General features: G+C 38.8%; 1 protein-coding gene across 1 annotated transcript in view; it reads right to left on the bottom strand.

The window, feature by feature from the left end:
• Positions 1-12058, bottom strand: part of Ubqn (ubiquilin) — a 45839-nt gene extending 33781 nt beyond the window's left edge. The window contains exon 1 of the mRNA XM_068366903.1: positions 11873-12058. Coding sequence (XP_068223004.1) covers positions 11873-11974 — 102 coding nt within the window. The 5' untranslated portion in view covers positions 11975-12058. The remainder of the gene's footprint in view (positions 1-11872) is intronic.
• Positions 12059-19053: the final 6995 nt, after the last annotated feature.

Below are 19053 nucleotides of genomic sequence, written 5' to 3'. Positions count from 1 at the left end.
AAGGTTTCTTGATGGCACACCATAAGGCTTCTGACTGTCCTCGAATAGGTTTAGACCTATTAAGATAATACTTGAGAGCTCTGACAGGGCAAAGAACTCTCTCTAGCTCGTTACCTACCATGTTGGAGAGGCTAGGTATTTCAAACGATCTAGGCCAAGGACGCGAAGGAAGTTCATTCTTAGCTAAGAATCCGAGCTGAAAAGAACATGTTGCAGATTCGGTCGTGAAACCAATGTTCTTGCTGAAGGCATGAACCTCACTGACTCTCTTAGCTGTTGCAAGGCAGACGAGAAAAAGAGTCTTGAGGGTAAGGTCCTTGAAGGAAGCTGACTGGAGAGGTTCGAACCTAGGTGACATAAGGAACCTTAAGACTACGTCTAGGTTCCAGCCTGGAGTGGGTAGACGACGCTCTTTAGAAGTCTCAAAAGACTTAAGGATGTCTTGAAGGTCCTTGTTGGAAGAAAGGTCCAAACCTCTGTGGCGGAGAACTGAAGCCAACATACTCCTGTACCCTTTAATCGTAGGGGCTGAAAGGGATCTCTCATTCCTAAGATGTAATAGGAAGTCAGCTATTTGGGTCACAGAGGTATTGGTAGAGGATACTGCATTGGCTCTACACCAGCTCCGGAAGACTTCCCACTTAGATTGGTAGACTCTACGAGTGGAAACCCTTCTTGCTCTGGCAATCGCGCTGGCTGCCTCCTTCGAAAAGCCTCTAGCTCATGCGAATCTTTCGACAGTCTGAAGGCAGTCAGCCGAAGAGCGTGGAGGTTTGGGTGCAACCTGTCTACGTGAGGTTGACGTAGAAGGTCCACTCTTAGAGGGAGAGTCCTGGGGACGTCGACTAGCCATTGAAGTACCTCTGTGAACCATTCTCTTGCAGGCCAAAGGGGAGCAACCAGCGTCAGCCGTGTCCCTTCGTGCGAGATGAACTTCTGAAGGACTTTGTTTATTATCTTGAACGGTGGAAATGCGTAAAGGTCGAGATGGGACCAGTTCAGCAGAAAAGCATCCACATGAACTGCTGCTGGGTCTGGAACTGGGGAACAGTACAGCGGAAGTCTCTTGGTCATGGAGGTGGCAAACAGATCTATGGTAGGCTGACCCCACAAGGTCCAAAGTCTGTTGCACACACTCTTGTGGAGGGTCCATTCCGTGGGAATGACCTGATCCCTTCTGCTTAGGCGATCTGCTGAGACGTTCATGTTGCCCTGAATGAACCTCGTGACTAAAGTGAGGTTTTGACTTCTTGACCAAATGAGGAGGTCCCTTGCGATCTCGTATAGGCTCCTCGAATGGGTCCCTCCTTGCTTGGAGATGTAAGCCAAGGCTGTGGTGTTGTCTGAGTTCACCTCCACCACCTTGCCTAGCAGGAGGGACTTGAAGTTCAGCAGGGCTAAATGAACTGCTAGTAGCTCCTTGCAGTTGATGTGGAGCGTTCCCTGTTCCTCGTTCCATGTTCCCGAGCACTCCTGTCCGTTCAAGGTCGCACCCCAGCCCGAGTCCGATGCATCTGAGAAGAGATGAAGATTGGGGGTCTGAATAGCCAACGATAGGCCCTCCCTGAGAAGGAGATTGGTCTTCCACCACAAGAGAGTGGTCTTCATCTCTTTGGTGACTGGGATAGAGACTGCTTCGAGAGTCAAACCCTTGTCCCAATGAGCTGCAAGATGGAATTGAAGAGGGCGGAGGTGGAGTCTCCCTAGCTCGACGAACAGGGCCAGCGAAGAAAGGGTCCCTGTGAGACTCATCCACTGTCTCACCGAGCAACTGCTCCTCTTCAGCATGCTCATGATGCAATCTAGGGCTTGGCTTATCCTTACGGCCGATGGAAAAGCCCGAAAATCCTGACTCCGAATCTCCATTCCCAGGTACACAATGGATTGGGAGGGAATGAGCTGAGACTTTTCTATGTTGACTAACAGACCCAGTTCTTTGATTAAGTCCAAAGTCCAGTTGAGACTCTCCAGACAGCGACGACTCGTGGAGGCTCTCAACAGCCAGTCGTCTAAGTAAAGGGAGGCTCTGATGTCCGATAAGTGGAGGAATTTTGCTATATTCCTCATCAGATGCGTAAACACCATAGGAGCTGTGCTTAGGCCAAAACACAGGGCCTGGAATTGGTAGACAACCTTTCCAAAAACGAATCTCAGGAAAGGTTGGGAGTCTGGATGAATAGGAACGTGAAAGTAGGCATCTTTCAGGTCCAACGAGACCATCCAGTCCTCCTGCCTGACCGCTGCTGGGACCGACTTCGTCGTCTCCATCGTGAACGTCTGCTTGGTGACATACGCATTGAGCGCGCTGACGTCCAGCACCGGTCTCCAACCTCCTGTCTTCTTGGCCACCAGAAAGAGACGGTTGTAGAAGCCCGGGGATTGATGGTCCCGGACTATAACCACTGCCTTCTTCTGTACAAGGAGCGACACCTCCTGGTGCAACGCTAGCCTCTTGTCCTCTTCTTTGTAGTTGGGAGAGAGGTTGATGGGAGATGTGGTCAGAGGGGGTTTGCGGCAGAATGGTATCCTGTAACCCTCCCTCAGCCAACTGACAGACTGGGCGTCTGCACCTCTCTTTTCCCAGGCTTGCCAGAAGATCTTGAGTCTGGCTCCTACTGCTGTCTGGAGATGCGGAGAGTCAGTTTTTTCCTTTAGAAGCCTTGGAACTTTTCCTAGACTTGCTCCTGGAAGAGTCTGGACGGGAGCTTCCTCGGCTGGGGGCTCTACCACGAAAGGGCGGAATGAACCTCGTAGCAGGAGTATCAGCCACTGGGGTGCGATAAGTCCTGGGGACTGAAGTAGCAACCTTAGTCTTACGAGCCGATGAGGCCACAAGATCATGTGTATCCTTTTGTATCAGGGCAGCAGACAAGTCCTTAACAAGCTCTTCGGGAAAAAGGAACTTCGAGAGCGGAGCGAAAAGGAGTTGAGACCTTTGACAAGGTGTGATGCTGGAGGAAAGGAAGGTACAAAGCTGCTCCCTTTTCTTAAGAACCCCTGACACAAACATCGATGCAAGCTCGCCAGATCCATCTCTAATGGCCTTATCCATGCAGGACATTAAGAGCATGGCAGAATCCTTGTCCGCAGGGGAGGTCTTCTTGCTGAGGGCCCCCAGGCACCAGTCTAGGAAGTTGAACATCTCAAATGCTCTAAAAACACTCTTCAGGAAGTGATCAAGGTCTGAGAAGGTCCAGCAAACCTTAGAGCGCCTCATTGCTGTTCTACGAGGAGAGTCTACCAGACTTGAGAAGTCAGCCTGGGCAGACGCAGGTACTCCCAAGCCTGGTTCCTCTCCTGTGGCATACCAAACGCCCGCTTTAGAAGTGAGCTTAGTCGGAGGAAACATGAACGAAGTCTTTCCAAGTTGTTGCTTAGACTGCAACCACTCCCCTAAAATCCTTAACGCTCTCTTAGAGGACCTTGCTAAGACGAGCTTAGTATAAGTAGACTTAGCTGGCTGCATGCCCAGCGAAAACTCAGATGGCGGAGAGCGGGGGATAGCAGAGACAAAGTGGTCTGGGTATACCTCCCTAAAAAGAGCCAAGACCTTACGAAAGTCAATAGAAGGTGGAGAAGACTTGGATTCATCCACGTCTGATGAGGGATCCAGGTGTGCAGCCTCATCATCAGACACCTCATCACCAGAGTGTAGCGAAGAGATCGGTAAGGTATGCTGAACAGCAGAGTCAGCACGAGCTGGAACAACAATATCTGTGGTTTCCTCCTCAAGACTCTGTTGAGGGAACACCTAAGGCTCAGTCTGCAAAGGCTGATCAAAAGAAGTAGCAGAAGGTAGGCGCATGGGTGGAGGAGGCTGACTCCTGGCATGAGTGTCTGAACTCAAGGGTTGCGCTTGCTGAGTGGTTGGCGGATGCGCAGTAGCAAGTTCCTGAGGAACGAGTTGAGGTTCCTGAGGTGTGAGCTGTGAGCGATGAGGTAGTGGCTGCGCAGAACGCAGTAATTGTCTCGCGAGTTGAGGTTCCTGAGGCGCAAGGCTAAGGTGTTGAGGTGCTTGCCTTGAGGAGGGTTGAGCTCGCTGCAGCGAGAGCTGAGGAGACTGACTCATGGATGGGAGAGGTTGTTGTACCTCAAGAGAGTGTTGCCTCACTGGTGGAACTGCAAGTGGAAGCGGAGGAAGTAAGGTATAAGCTTCCTGTTCCCATTGCTGAGGTTGCCTTAAGGAAGGCGGAGGGAGCTGCACACCACTGGAAACAGTAAACTCAGAGCGTGGTAAGGTATCCTGAGGAGCCTCAACATCGTACGCCTGGCAGGCAGTACTGCGGTCAGGCGGAGCGATCGCAGGAGGAGGTGTAACCTTCTCAGCCTGACACTCACGCATCAAGACCGCAAGTTGTGACTGCATGGACTGCAGTAGAGTCAACTTGGGGTCGGCAGACACTAAAGTCTGCTGAGGTAAAGCCTTAACAGCAGAGATCTGTTGCGGCAGAACCTTACTCCTCTTAGGAGGAGTGCATTCAACTGATGACTGCGGCGAGTCAGAGCTGATCCAATGACTGCAGCCCGGTTGAGTTCTTGAGGTCTGGACTCTGCGTTTGAGTGGTCTTGAGACCTGAGTCCAGCGTTTCTTCCCTGACAATTGATCAGCAGACGAGTAAAAGACGGGCTCAATCGTCTGCAGGTGGGAGTGACGGTCTCTGGAAGACACGCCCGCAACCACCGAGGATACTTCTGTGCGCCGATCAAGGCCTGCCGAACCCTTTTGCCCTTCGACATTGCTTCTCCCCTGGGCTTGGGAGCTTGCAAGAGGTCCCGGACTGGGAGGACGACTGGCACGCACAGAAGTATCCTCACGCACCACACTGACACTGACACTAGCACTTGGCACTGCACTGACACTAGCACTCGTCACAGCACTGGCACTAATACCACCCACTGCACTCTTGACCTTAAGTTCCTTGACTTCGGCCATAAGAGACTTATGATCACTAACCACTGACTCTACTTTGTCACCTAAGGCCTGAATGGCACGCAAAACAACAGACATATCAGGTTGAGGGCAAATAGTAGGTTCGGGGGTAGCCACTACAGGGGTAGGAAAAGGTAGGGGATCATGAGGTGAGGAAAACAGTGAAGAGTGAGAAGAACTCCTCCTAACTCTCTCTCTCTCTCTCTAACTTGGTTGAATACTTAAGAAGACGGACAAAATCAAGTTCCGAAAGTCCGGCGCATTCCTCACATCGATCTTCTAACTGACAGGGCCTTTCCCTACAGTCAGAACAAGCGGTGTGAGGATCTACCGAGGCCTTCGGAATACGCCTATTACAAGACCTACATCGTCTATGGGTGGGGGCTTGTGAAATGTCAGACATCTTGAATCAAAAGAGTTAGCCAAGTGGGGATTCCAAATCAAGCAAAAGATCGTTAACCGTTAATCAGGACTAAATAATAGCTATCTAAGCTAATATAGAAGTTTTCCAGTAAAGCGACAGCCGAAATCTGAGAGAAATACTTCACCAAAAGCCGTGAAAATACTCCAAGATCATAAGCGTATCCCAGAACGTCTTGCCGGAAGCACGACAGAGGAAAAATTGAGGAGGTGTCAACAAGAAGTACTATAGTACCTGGCCACAGGTGGCGCTGGTGAGTACACCCCCTTCTAGTATTGTGATAGCTGGCGTATCCCTCCATAGAATTCTGTCGGGCAACGGAGTTGACAGCTACATGATTATCGGGTAAGTTTAATATTGAAAAATGTCTGGGTAATAAGCAAAGCTCTACCTCCAGTTTGTTTCTTCATTATGATCAGAGATAAATGTAAACAAAACATTGGTTGCCATTTTTTATTGTGCTTTTTAGCGTGTTTAGGAAACGCATGATATAAAATCGCCTTTAATATTTGTGCCTGTTTTAGTTTAGGGTACTGTAGTACATGCATTAAGTGTTCTGTACATTAAAGGGTAGTTTGTTAACAGTACTACGTACAAGGGAAGGTTTTAAAAGTCTGAATATACATGTTGAATAAATAGGTAAATATGGTGTCACTACTTCGCGGATTTTCACCTATCGTGGCCGCGTCTGGAACCTATCTACCGCGATAAACGAGGGTTCACTGTAATCTTAATTGCCGCAAACTCACCAACTAGGAGACAAGGCATGTCTTGATTTTGCTGACTTTAATAGCACCACCTGGGGCTACAGTGATGGTAGGGCTGTCGAGTACTGGGCCACAACCCATGATCACTCTCTCCTGCATGATGCAAAGGATAAAGCACCCTTTCCGAGTGCATGCTGGAGAAGGGGAAATAACCCCAACTAAGTATTTTCCTCATCGGCACATTACCATAACGTTGAAAAATTAATTGGGGACCTATACCAAAATCGCAACACCAACCAATAATAATCGACACAAACCCTGAGATCTGACCCCCAACAAACTAAACCTAGACAAAAATTCAACTTGCACATGGCAAAATGGGAAAGCTTTGAGTCAGACCTGGAGACTGGGATATGGAATATCAGACCAGTCCCAGAGCACTACAGTACAATAACTTCCAATCACTGGTTTGGGAAGTTTCAAAGAAACACATCCATAGAGGCTGCAGGAAGAGCTACTCTACACCGTAGGTCTCAATGAACAATCAAAAGAGCAGTACACGGAGTACATCCAGGCATACAACAAAGATCTCTTTGCTGAAAGTAAAGTGGGACTTGGAGAGGCCATTCTGACCTTAATCAGCAACAAAAGAAAAGAACGCTGGCACGAAGTCATAACTTCTATTGACAAGGCTTTTTTTTCTTGTGCCTACACATACACCAAATTGTCTGGCCTATTCTTTCCACATTCTCCTTTGTCCTCATATGACAATACTGAGCTCACCAAACAATTCTTCACTCAAGGGGTTAACAGCTACACTATAATTGTTCAGTGGTTACTTTCCTTTTGGTAAGAGTAGAAGAGACTCTTTGGCTATGATAAGTAGCTCTTCTAGGAGGACCCTTCTAAATCAAACCATTGTTCTCTAGTCTTGGGTAGTGTCATAGCCTTTGTACCATGGTTTTCTACTGTATTGGGGCAGTTCTCTTGCTTGAGGGTACACTCGGACAGACTTTTTCTGTCTTGTATATCTTCTTTTTTTATTATAGATTATACATAAAAGATCTATTTTAATGTTATTACTCATCTTAAAATATTTTTTCTGGGCTCGACCTGTGTCACTCCGTGAAATGCTCCTCTAGCACCATTTCTAAGGCATAGTTATTGTGGCGGAGCTTTCAGTGTTTTTTTTTTTTAACATTGTATTTTGTTTATTTTTATTGCGTTTTGCGCCGGATCTTTGTATTCCGGCGTTATTTTTGGGAATTTTATTTTATTATTCTTAATATATTGTGTATTTTTGTTTTTATGCGCCAAAGTTTCACATACCTTCCGGCGCTTCTTTATTCACCTGTTTATCCGGAGCCTACGACTTTTGAGAGTTGATTTTTAGTATGTTCGTTCTTTCTCGCTTACGTTTCCCACTCCGGTGGGTATCCCGTATCCTGATAATTTATTTTTTAGTCTGTTTGTTCGTTCTCGCTTGCGTTCCAACATTACTGATCTTAAAATATTTTATGTTGTTCATAACTTCTCATGCAGTTTATTCTTTTCCATATTTCCTTTCATCATTGGGCTATTTTTCACTGTGGAGCTCTTACGCTTATGGCGTCCTACTTTTCCAACTAAAGTTGTAGCTTGATCAAGTAACAATAATATGTATGACCCGTAACAGCAAAAAAGCCTGGGTAACCATCAATAAATTGAACTCAGAAAATAAGCCCCAACCTAGCTTAGATGCCATAGCCACCAACCAGATTGCACAGGTTACCTAAAGAAAATAAGTTAGGACATGGACTGTAAAATGCAAGACAGTGTTGGCAACTTCCAACCGTTCACCTTAATGATCTAAATGCTGCCATGAAACGTCTTGAATCTGGGAAGGAGGCCAGCTCAGCTGGCATAACAACAGAAATTATCTTAATTTTGGAGACAAAACGAAAGCATGGCACCTATTCCTATTCAATTCCAAAGATTTGGAGTAATGACCCAGCTGAAACCATGGAAAGACCCATCATCCCCAAAAAGCTATCGATCAATACTCGTATTGTGTATCCTTTACAACTTTTACGAACGAATAATTCTAGCCCGTATCCAACCAATGGGTTAAGAGAATAGTTCTACATGGGGAAGACCCTCAGACTGCTGAGATCATGGAACAAAAAGTCTGAACCATTTTTACTGAAGCCAGAACAGTTATCAGATTAATGTGGAAGTCAGAGTAAGAGGACAGTTAGAAGCCAGAAAAAGTGAAAGCTCAGGGGCCATTCCACCATAACAATAATGCCGGAACTGCCCATGCCATTGGGTTCAGCTGTGAAAAACGGCATACAGTGGAAGAGAGAGATATCTAGGAACAACACATTCGCATATTAAGAAGAAGAGATTTTACAAGCACTTGTATAAAGTACACTTTCAAAACTATGTCAGTGAAGTAATGTGGCACCTTCAAAACAACAACTAAAGGTGCATACACAATGCGCTGATGTTTCGCGTTAACACGCCATATGACGTGTTAACATGCGTTAGCAAAAAATCTGGAACAGACATTCTCATAATGGAGTTCACACTGGTCTGATATGTCGCGTAACACGTCAGCTGACGTGTTACGGAACATAACATGCATCAACACACATCAGATCAAATTCAAAACTCCCAGATATTCGTCAGAAGGAAATCTGCGTCAGATAGGGGTAGGAGCATATTATTGTATAGTGTTTTGATATTATTGTACTGTATAGCGTTTTGATACTATTCTATAGTGTTTCGATATTACAGTATTCTATGTTTTGAAATTATTCTATAGTGTTTCGATATTCTATGTTTTGAAATTATTCTATAGTATTTCGATATTATTCAACAGGTACTATTCTATGGTGACAAAGTGTTTTCGCTATGGAGGAACAGTTAATAGAACGTGCTCACTCCACAAAAAATCAAATCTTTCTGACGTAACACGCATCAGATAATAAAAAAGTCTTTGTGAAATATGATGCAATCTGTTGCTGTGTGTTGACATGTCATATGGCATGTTAACACGAAACATCAGCGGAGTGTGTATGCACCTTAAGGACTTGGAATTACGTTCTATTCAAGTGCCCTTTACACTCGCAAAGAAAAAAATAACGGTAATTATATGATACTTTAATTTCCAGCCAAATACATGAACCATATATCTTTCCTACTCGTTATCTTGTGTTTTATACATTTCTGACGATGATTACCGGTATTGGGGCAAACCACCAGTTTATGAGTTCTTGGACCCCTTTATATAAGGAAAAATATGAGGGACCCCAGTGTGACACCAAGGTTTTTCAAGTGGAGAAATGCCAAAAAACCAGTGACATGCAGCAATAATAAATGTCAGAAATATATAATAAACACAATTTAACCAGTTGGAAAAATATATGGTTCATGTATGATGCTGAAATTTAAAGTATCATAATTACCTACGATTCACTTCCTGTCTTTCTAATAATTTTTGCTCCGCAGTGGCTTGCTTGTCTCGCAAAATTGACATTACATCACAGCTCTTATGTTCTGGCAAGCGGCACATATTGAGCGGCGCTCATAAACCACAAGAGTAATTATTTCGGGGTTATTTCTCGCATTCACATGATTAACAATAGCTATATACTGAATGCAGAGCGTTTTCATCATAAACAATTACTGAAATATTTGAAATTACACTAATTAAAAAAAAAATATATACTAAATTTTGAAATAGATTGTACTTCCTATCTTTATATGATGGTGGTGAAGCTCAAACTGAAAGGGAGGGTGGGGGAAAAAATGGCTATTGTAAAACTACATACAGGAACTTGTGCATAAACATTTGGAAGCTCGTAATTGGTTAAAAAGGCCCGGTAATGATTGCGTCATACAATAAACAGAACAGGTGGCAAAATCGAAAGCAAGCAATGCATGCGCAGTACCTCACCCCCGTCTCCCAAATGTAAACAATGGATTAGAATAAGAATTAGCCTTCATATTTTACTCGACCGATACATAAGTTATTATGCTCCAGACTCAATTTACCATAAAGAGAAAAATACCAAACTAGCCACCACTTTCATTTTTCATAGCAAATTCCAATTACACTAGTAATTAAAGTATTATATATTTATCAGTATAACATAATGCTCATATAAAAAAGTTGCTGAAATCTAATTCAGGCATCGAAAGATATTAGGAACATTTGCGGACCAGCAACGTGGATCAGGTATAAAAAATGGAATTTCGGTCACATTTCGCTAAAAGAAAAAAAAAAAATAATTATATGACCTAACCTAAGGTACCTCCTTCATAATGCCAACCTGCGACCCTACCTCACTTTCCCTCTTTTACGACTAGTAGGAGTGTCCGCTATTCTACAAACTAATGAACCTTGGTAATATAACATCACAGGAGAGATTATTGAAGATAGGAAATATCCAATCCTCAAATCATCTTAGAATTAATAAATAAAAGATATAAAGAACGGTCCGTATAGTGAGAAAAATGGTATTAACATTTACCACTAAGGCTACAAATGGTAATAAAGCTTAAAATATACGCCTAACCTAAGCTACGTCACTTACGACTCCACTGACTAGTTCTGACAACTGTTACACCCGTGAATGACAATACAATTCAACAAAGACAAGTCTAATCTAACATGAACCAGGAAATAAGGCAAGGGTAGTCTTAGGCCAAGCCTACTTTGAGACTACAGTTAACTGGTGAATGGGCATACTTTTAAAATTATAAATCTGGGAAAATTATTACCATGAAGTACATTACAATTAATAGTCTTTGGGTTATAATTTCATTTTCGTAAATGAGCCTAATTTAGGACTAGGCCGGACTGTAGTCCTCTGGCGAATAGGCCTACTTCTAAAAATCATAAATCCAGGAAAATTAATGCCACCAGCAAGTAAATTACAATTAATATTTTAGTAAATGAGCAAGGCCTACTAGAGAATTAGGCTGGAGTCTAGTGCTCTGGCGAATAGACCTACTATAGAATTAGGCTGGAGTCTAGCGCTCTGGCAAATAGGCCTACTTTTAAAAATCATAAATCTAGGAAAATTCTTGCCCTCAACAAACACATCACAAAGACTAGTTTCTGAGTTGGCATTTTATTTTAGTAAACATAACTAGTAAATAAGGCAAGGGTAGTCTTACCCCAGGCCTACTTTAGGACTAGGGTGGACTTATATCCTCTGGTGAATAGGCCTACTCTATCATGGAGGAAAATTATTAACATCAACAAATATAATCCAATTAATAGTCTCTGAGTTAGCATTTTATTTCAATAAATGAGCATAGGGTAGTGAAAATGAACGACTAAAAATACCTATGCCTATAAGCATTTCAAGATGTCAACAAGAGATTGAAAAATGACAAGTCATCTTGACAGGCCGTCAAAATATGTTAGCCTAAGCGTGGCCTACAATGAATAAACATTGTTAAAATGCTTCCATTCGTTCCTTACACAAAGGAACCTTCCAGACTATCATGGAAAACTGGAAATGCAAGTATCAGAAAGCTTGAATAGACCTAGTTTAGCCTGCGGCACTTGTAACATAGGCCTAAGTTGGCTACGCTCTAGCCTAGCGGTGCCGACAAGTCATGTTGCTAGGCCTACGGAGGCTAAATGGAATATAAGACTATATATATTATTAGTAGATAAATCTGCTGTCAAATTAGCTTCGCAATTTCGAAATCGGACAGTAATTTTATCCAAAATCCAGACATAAACAAGAATGTTCTAGACCTACATGGCCAGAGAATGACACGAAAAAAAGGGAGCCATGGGGGGCTTGCACTCACCTCTTTTACCGAGGCATCTTCCTCTATTTCGATGAGCTTTTTATCTTTGGCGGTTTTCACGGTTAAACTGATCTTCTTGGAACCTTCGCTGCTTTCCGCCATAGTCACAGAACACTTAAGAATCGGATTTTTATTTAGTCCACAGTTGTGATCAATCTGAATGACGAAACATGAATCAGATCAGTCCCTCGCTATAACAAGGAACTCATTTCATGTGGGAAATTTCATTTTTAATATATAATAGTCTAAAATATAATAATATGTCCTAATATAATATTAAAATTGCCTATATCACTTATATTTATAAATATATACTATTAGCCGTCAGTTGTATACGACATGTAGCTGTAGCTGGAGCGGGAAATTTGAATTCATGAGAAGTTCAAATGCGTTCGATATCTAAATTGAATTTTGTCTATGAGAAGGGTCAACTTATTATCATTATTTCAAATTGAATTTTGTCTTTGAGAAAGGTCAACTTATCATCATTATTTCATATTGAATTTTGTCTTTGAGAAAGGTCCAATCATCATTATTTCAAATTGAATTTTGTCTTTGAGAAAGGTCAATTTATTATCATTATTTCAAATTGAATTTTGTCCATGAGAAAGGTCAACTTATCATTTTTTTAAATTGAATTTTGTCTTTGAGAAAGGTCAACTTATTATCATTATTTCAAATTGAATTTTGTCTTAGAGAAATATCCACTTATCATCATTATTTCAAATTGAATTTTGTCTATGAGAAAGGTCAACTTATCATCATTATTTCATATTGAATTTTGTCTTTGAGAAAGGTCCAATCATCATTATTTCAAATTGAATTTTGTCTTTGAGAAAGGTCAATTTATTATCATTATTTCAAATTGAATTTTGTCCATGAGAAAGGTCAACTTATCATTTTTTTAAATTGAATTTTGTCTTTGAGAAAGGTCAACTTATTATCATTATTTCAAATTGAATTTTGTCTTAGAGAAATATCCACTTATCATCATTATTTCAAATTGAATTTTGTCTATGAGAAAGGTCAACTTATCATCATTATTTCATATTGAATTTTGTCTATGAGAAAGGTCAACTTATCATAATCATTTCAAATTGAATTTTGTCTATGAGAAACGTCAACTTATAATTATTTCAAATTGAATTTTGTCTTTGAGTAAGGTCCACTTATCACTATTTCAAATTGCATTATATCTATGAGAGAGATCCACTTATCATAATTATTTCAAATTGAATTTTGTCATTGAGAAAGGTCCAATCATCATTATTTCAAATTGAATTATATCTATGAGAAAGGTCCACTTATCATCCTTATTTCATATTGAATTTTGTCTTTGAGAAAGGTCCAATCATCATTATTTCAAATTGAATTTTGTCTTTGAGAAAGGTCCAATCATTATTATTTTAAATTGAATTTTGTCTTTGAGAAAGGTCCACTTATCATTATTTCAAATTGCATTATATCTATGAGAGATATCCACTTATAATTATTTCAAATTGAATTTTGCCTTTGAGAAAGGTCCACTTATCGTCATTATTTCAAATTTAACTTTGTTTTTTAGAAAGGTCCACTCATCATCATTATTACAAATTTAAATTTTCTTTTAAGAAGGTCCTTTCTTTATATGGTTCTCGGCTGTGAATTATGTTGGCTTCTATAATACAAAAATCTTGCCCAGTCCATTTTCACCAATTTTATAACCATTCAGTTTTGTGGACCTCTTCGCCGTGTTTCCTCCAGCTGTCTCGTCTGATTTAAGATAATTGTCGAGTATAACTTTAAATATTTTCCTTCCATTATATTTCTTGGGCTTATTATTATTATTATTATTATTATTATTATTATTATTATTATTATTATTATTATTATTATTATTATTATTATTATTATTATTATTATTATTACTAGCCAAGCTACGCCCCCAGTTGGAAAAGCAAGATGCTATAAGCCCAAGGGCTTTCTTGGGATTATTATTATTATTATTATTATTATTATTATTATTATTATTATTATTATTATTATTATTATTATTACTAGCCAAGCTACGCCCCTAGATGGAAAAGCAAGATGCTATAAGCCCAAGGGGCCCCAACAGGGAAAAATAGCCCAGTGAGAAGAGGAAATAAGGAAATAAATAAACGACGAGAAATAAGTTAACAATAAATCATTTCAAAAACAGGAACATCAAAACAGATTTGTCATATATAAACTATAAAAAGACTCATGCCAGTCTGTTCAACATAAAAGCATTTGCTGCAAGTTTGAACTTTAGAAGTTCTACTGATTCAACTTCTCAATCAGGAAGATCATTCCACAACTTGGTCATAGCTGGAATAAAACTTCTAGAATACTGTGAGGTATTGAGCCTCGTGATAGAGAAGGCCTGGCTATTAGAATTAACTGCCTGCCTAGTATTACGAACAGGATGGAACTGTCCAGAAAGATCGGAAACCAAAGGATGGTCAGAATTATGAACTATTACCACTGTCAAAGATATGGACATTTTGAAAAAGATTGCAAGTTCAAGACTCTTTATAAAGTGTGTGGAAAATGTTCAGGAAATTATTCCACCAAGTTATGTAACTCAAAACTGGCAAAATGTATAAACTGAACTCTTGCTTGAGGGTACACTCGGGCACACTATTCTATCTTATTTCTCTTCCTCTTGCTTTGTTAAATTTTTTTATAGTTTATATGGGAAACGTTTATTTTAATGCTACTGCTTTTGAAATATTTTATTTTTCCTTGTTTCCTTTCCTCACTGGGCTATTTTTTCCCCGTAGGAGCCCCTGGGATTACAGCATCCGGCTTTTTTAAATAGGGTTGTAGCTTAGCAAGTAATAATAATAATAATAATAATAATAATAATAATAATAATAATAATAATAATAATAATATAGGAAATGTTTATTTTAATGCTACTGCTTTTGAAATATTTTATTTTTCCTTGTTTCCTTTCCTCACTGGGCTATTTTTTCCCCGTAGGAGCCCCTGGGATTACAGCATCCTGCTTTTTCAACTAGGGTTGTAGCTTAGCAAATAATAATAATAATAATAATAATAATAATAATAATAATAATAATAATAATAATATAGGAAATGTTTATTTTAATGCTACTGCTTTTGAAATATTTCATTTTTCCTTGTTTCCTTTCCTCACTGGGCTATTTTTTCCCGTAGGAGCCCCTGGGATTACAGCATCCTGCTTTTTCAACTAGGGTTGTAGCTTAGCAAGTAATAATAATAATAATAATAATAATAATAATAATAATAATAATAATAATAATAATAATAATAATAATAATAATAATAATAATAATAATAGGAAATGTTTATTTTAATGCTACTGCTTTTGAAATATTTTATTTTTCCTTGTTTCCTTCCCTCACTGAGCTATTTTTCCCGTAGGAGCCCCTGGGATTACAGCATCCTGCTTTTTCAACTAGGGTCGTAGCTTAGCAAGTAATAATAATAATAATAATAATAATAATAATAATAATAATGATAATAATAATAATAATAATAATAATAATAATAACCTGAATCAAGAAATGACAAAGCTTATGATTTGGGATTGAAAAGATGAACAGAAAATGCTGAGCATGGATTGTAAAAATGTCATAAACAGCGGCCATGTAAATATTCAATCTGTTGCTCACAAAACAATTCAAATTCGAGAAGTGATAAATGAAAACATATTTCATTCAAGGAGAAACAGAAGCTTGTCTTGTTCTTTAAGTGTTTTGATAATGTGGATTTTACAATAAACACCAGTTATACAGTGTAATGTGCAAAATACCTATGAATGAATACGATGAATTGAACGTGAAGTTCATGTAGTGAGTAGGGTTCCCCTGCATGATAGGACTAGGAAAGCATCCCTTAAAGTAAGTAAGTAAGTAATTAAGTAAGTAAGTAAGTAAGTAAGTAAGTAAGTAAGTAAGTAAGTAAGTAAGTAAGTAAGTAAGTAAGTAAGTAAGTAAGTAAGTATAAGGTTATAGCTACAAGATCTGAATTTACGACTTACATTTAATAATCTTTAGTTTCCCAAGCAGAGATCTGCAAAATCAGTTCCAGCATTTAAAAACCTTTGACAATATTTTCAGATATTGTCTGACCATAAGGTTCAAGATTGAAAATTCGTATTATGACAGACATCTTGGCTCCCAATTACTTTTAAGGCAAACTATAAAAAATAGTTCTGCTCAAAATATTTGTTTTTTTTTATTCAATAGATTTCCCCATAGTATCAGTCTTTAGTGGCACACAAGCTCATGAATTAGGTCTGCCATATCTATGATTAAGCCTACTCTGGCTTCAGTCTTTTCATCCATTAAAAGAAAAATGATTTAGCTACGATTTTTATTAAGCATTAATTACTTTTTTTGCTTTTTTTCGTGCAATGAATATTTTGTCTTGACCAATTTTATTTGTTTTGCGTATGCTATTTCAAATCAGGTATAGCCTATTCATCTATATTTAGGTTTTGTATTCCCCTTTTATTAACCTTTACTGTAGCATTTTTTATTCTATTTAGATTTGAAAACTAAACAGTATTTCTTAAAATGTTCTTTGTTCTTCTTCTTTCGACCTTATTAGTCCACTGTACAGCAGAGTCGGCAGCGCAAGACAACCTTTCCCATCTATTTCTATTCCTTGCATCTTCCTCCTCCTCTCTATCCCCACCCACATCCCTTCACACCACATCCATCCATCTGATAGACTGACTCCCCATACTCTTCCCCATTCCCCATCAATGGCATGTGCCTAGCTCTCTTGATTGGCTCCACCTCCCTTCTGATTACATAGCTATATATTACTCTAGTTACCCCTCCCAGCTGATATTTGTCAAATAACGTAATTATTATTATTATTATTACTATTCAAGCTACAACCCTAGTTGGAAAAGCAAGATGCTATAAGCCCAGGGGCTCCAACAGGGAAAAATAGCCCAGCGAGGAAAGGAAATGAGGAAATAAATAAATGAAGAGAACAAATTAACAATAAATCATTCTAAAATAAGTAACAACGTCAAAACAGACATGTCATATATAAACTATTAACAACATCAAAAACAAATATGTCATAAATAAACTATAAAAAGACTCATGTCCGCCTGGTCAACAAAAAAGCATTTGCTCCAACTTTGAACTTTTGAAGTTCTACTGATTCAACCACCCGATTACGAAGATCATTCCACAACTTGGTCACAGCTGGAATAAAACTTCTTGAGTACTGCGTAGTATTGAGCCTCGTAAAACGCACAAGTTAATTTTCTTCAATTGTCCAGATGGACATGCAACTATAAGACTTATCTTTTTAGAAAGTGTTATAATAGTGACCTGAAAACTATTAAGCCTGAATACAAATGCTAGCGAAATAACTGATAACGATACAGAGCAAAATATTAACTGGAAAGAAATTATTTTTCACACACCAAGGCCCGCCTGAACAGACCTTTAGTGTTTGATGGAGGGCGAGAAATAAACCCGTAAAATTAAAAAATTTAATTAATTAATTTTACCTGGTCCCAATTTACCGGCATCAAATCCTTCATAGCGCTCACGGGTGTGTTCGTGTAAGGAATGCAACCTCTTCATTTGATTCGTCATGGCAGTATGGCATTCGTCTGGTTTAGCCACTTCATCGCATAGACTCGCGTTGGTTAAGCAATGTCATGTTTTTTATATTATGTCACGGATATGACCACAATTTCAAATATATTTTTTTCGACCAATAATTGAAAAAGCTTTGCTCGGGTATACTTTTCATAAATGCTAAATTCATAAATTGCAAATGGTTTACCGTCAATTTATCCGCAAAAATAAATAAATAAATAAATAATGGTATTATTAATTATGAATTTCTACTTTTCAGGTATTGTACCACATTTTCATATTTTACTCTAGATACGCATAATCAATTTTAACCAAAATATATAAAAAACATCATTGGATAGACACAAGGGTCCTGATTTTAACAATTCTACTCTCAAGGGGTTAACTACTGCACTGTAATTGTTCAATGGCCACTTTCCTCTTAGTATGGATAGAAGAGACTCTTTAACTATGGTAAGCAGCTCTTATGGAACAAGGACACTCCAAAATCAAACCATTGTTGTATAGCCCTGGGTAGTGCCATAGCCTCTGTACTATGGTCTTCCACTGTTTTGGGGTAGAGTTGTCTTGCTTGAGGGTACACACGGGCAGAATATTCTATTTTATTTATCTTCCTCTTGTTTCGTTACATGTTTTATAGTTTATACATAGAATATTTATTTTAATGATGCAACCGTTCTTAAAATATTTTATTTTAATTGTTAATTACTTCTCTTATTTCTTCCCTCACTGGGCTATTTTCCCTGTTGGAGCCCCTGGGCTTATACAGTAGCCTCTTGCTTTTCAAACTAGGGTTGTAGCTTAGCAAGTAATAATAATAATAATAATAATAATAATAATAATAATAATAATAATAATAATAATAATAATAATAATAATGATAATAATAATAATACAGCCTCGGAGGCAGGATAGGGTCAACATTAGAAAAAAATAAGAAATATTTTTCAAATTAATAAACAACCTCATGTAATATAAATTGAAACAGGTACAAAATATGGTCCCAGAAACATAGGTAGAGTTATATGGGTCAAAAGTTTTACACATAGTTATATTTGGAAAATAACCAAAATATTTTCTAGCATAGGTGGGCAGTACGACCCATAAGTCTGACATTATTTGGTTTTCAGTTATCTTCAAAGGTTTTGTTTATATATATATATATATATATATATATATATATATATATATATATATATATATATATATATATATATATATATATATATATATATATATATATATATATATATATATATATATATATTTTAGACATTTCAAAGTTATTTTTAAGTCTCATTCAATAATTATTTTCCTTATGAGTATGTAAGTCATGAATTCTTGCAAATCTGGTTATCAATGTAGGCCTATTTTACCGGCGACATGTTTCATAAGCGTGCGTGCATTGCTCTGCCGGTCTCTCCCCTCCCCGTTTTTTTTCTTTTCTTTTCTTTTTTTTCTTTTTTTTTGTCTCATTTTGCGGTTGACTTCGTGGGTGGAAGAAGTCTCACGTTACCCTTGGCTTCTAGCACCTTCCACATTTTCCATCCACTCATATCA

Source organism: Palaemon carinicauda, chromosome 44, assembly GCF_036898095.1.
Source record: "Palaemon carinicauda isolate YSFRI2023 chromosome 44, ASM3689809v2, whole genome shotgun sequence".
In the NCBI taxonomy this organism is placed as follows: domain Eukaryota; kingdom Metazoa; phylum Arthropoda; class Malacostraca; order Decapoda; family Palaemonidae; genus Palaemon; species Palaemon carinicauda.
Note: the sequence above shows the minus strand (reverse complement) of the source record. Positions and strands in the feature narration are given on the sequence as shown.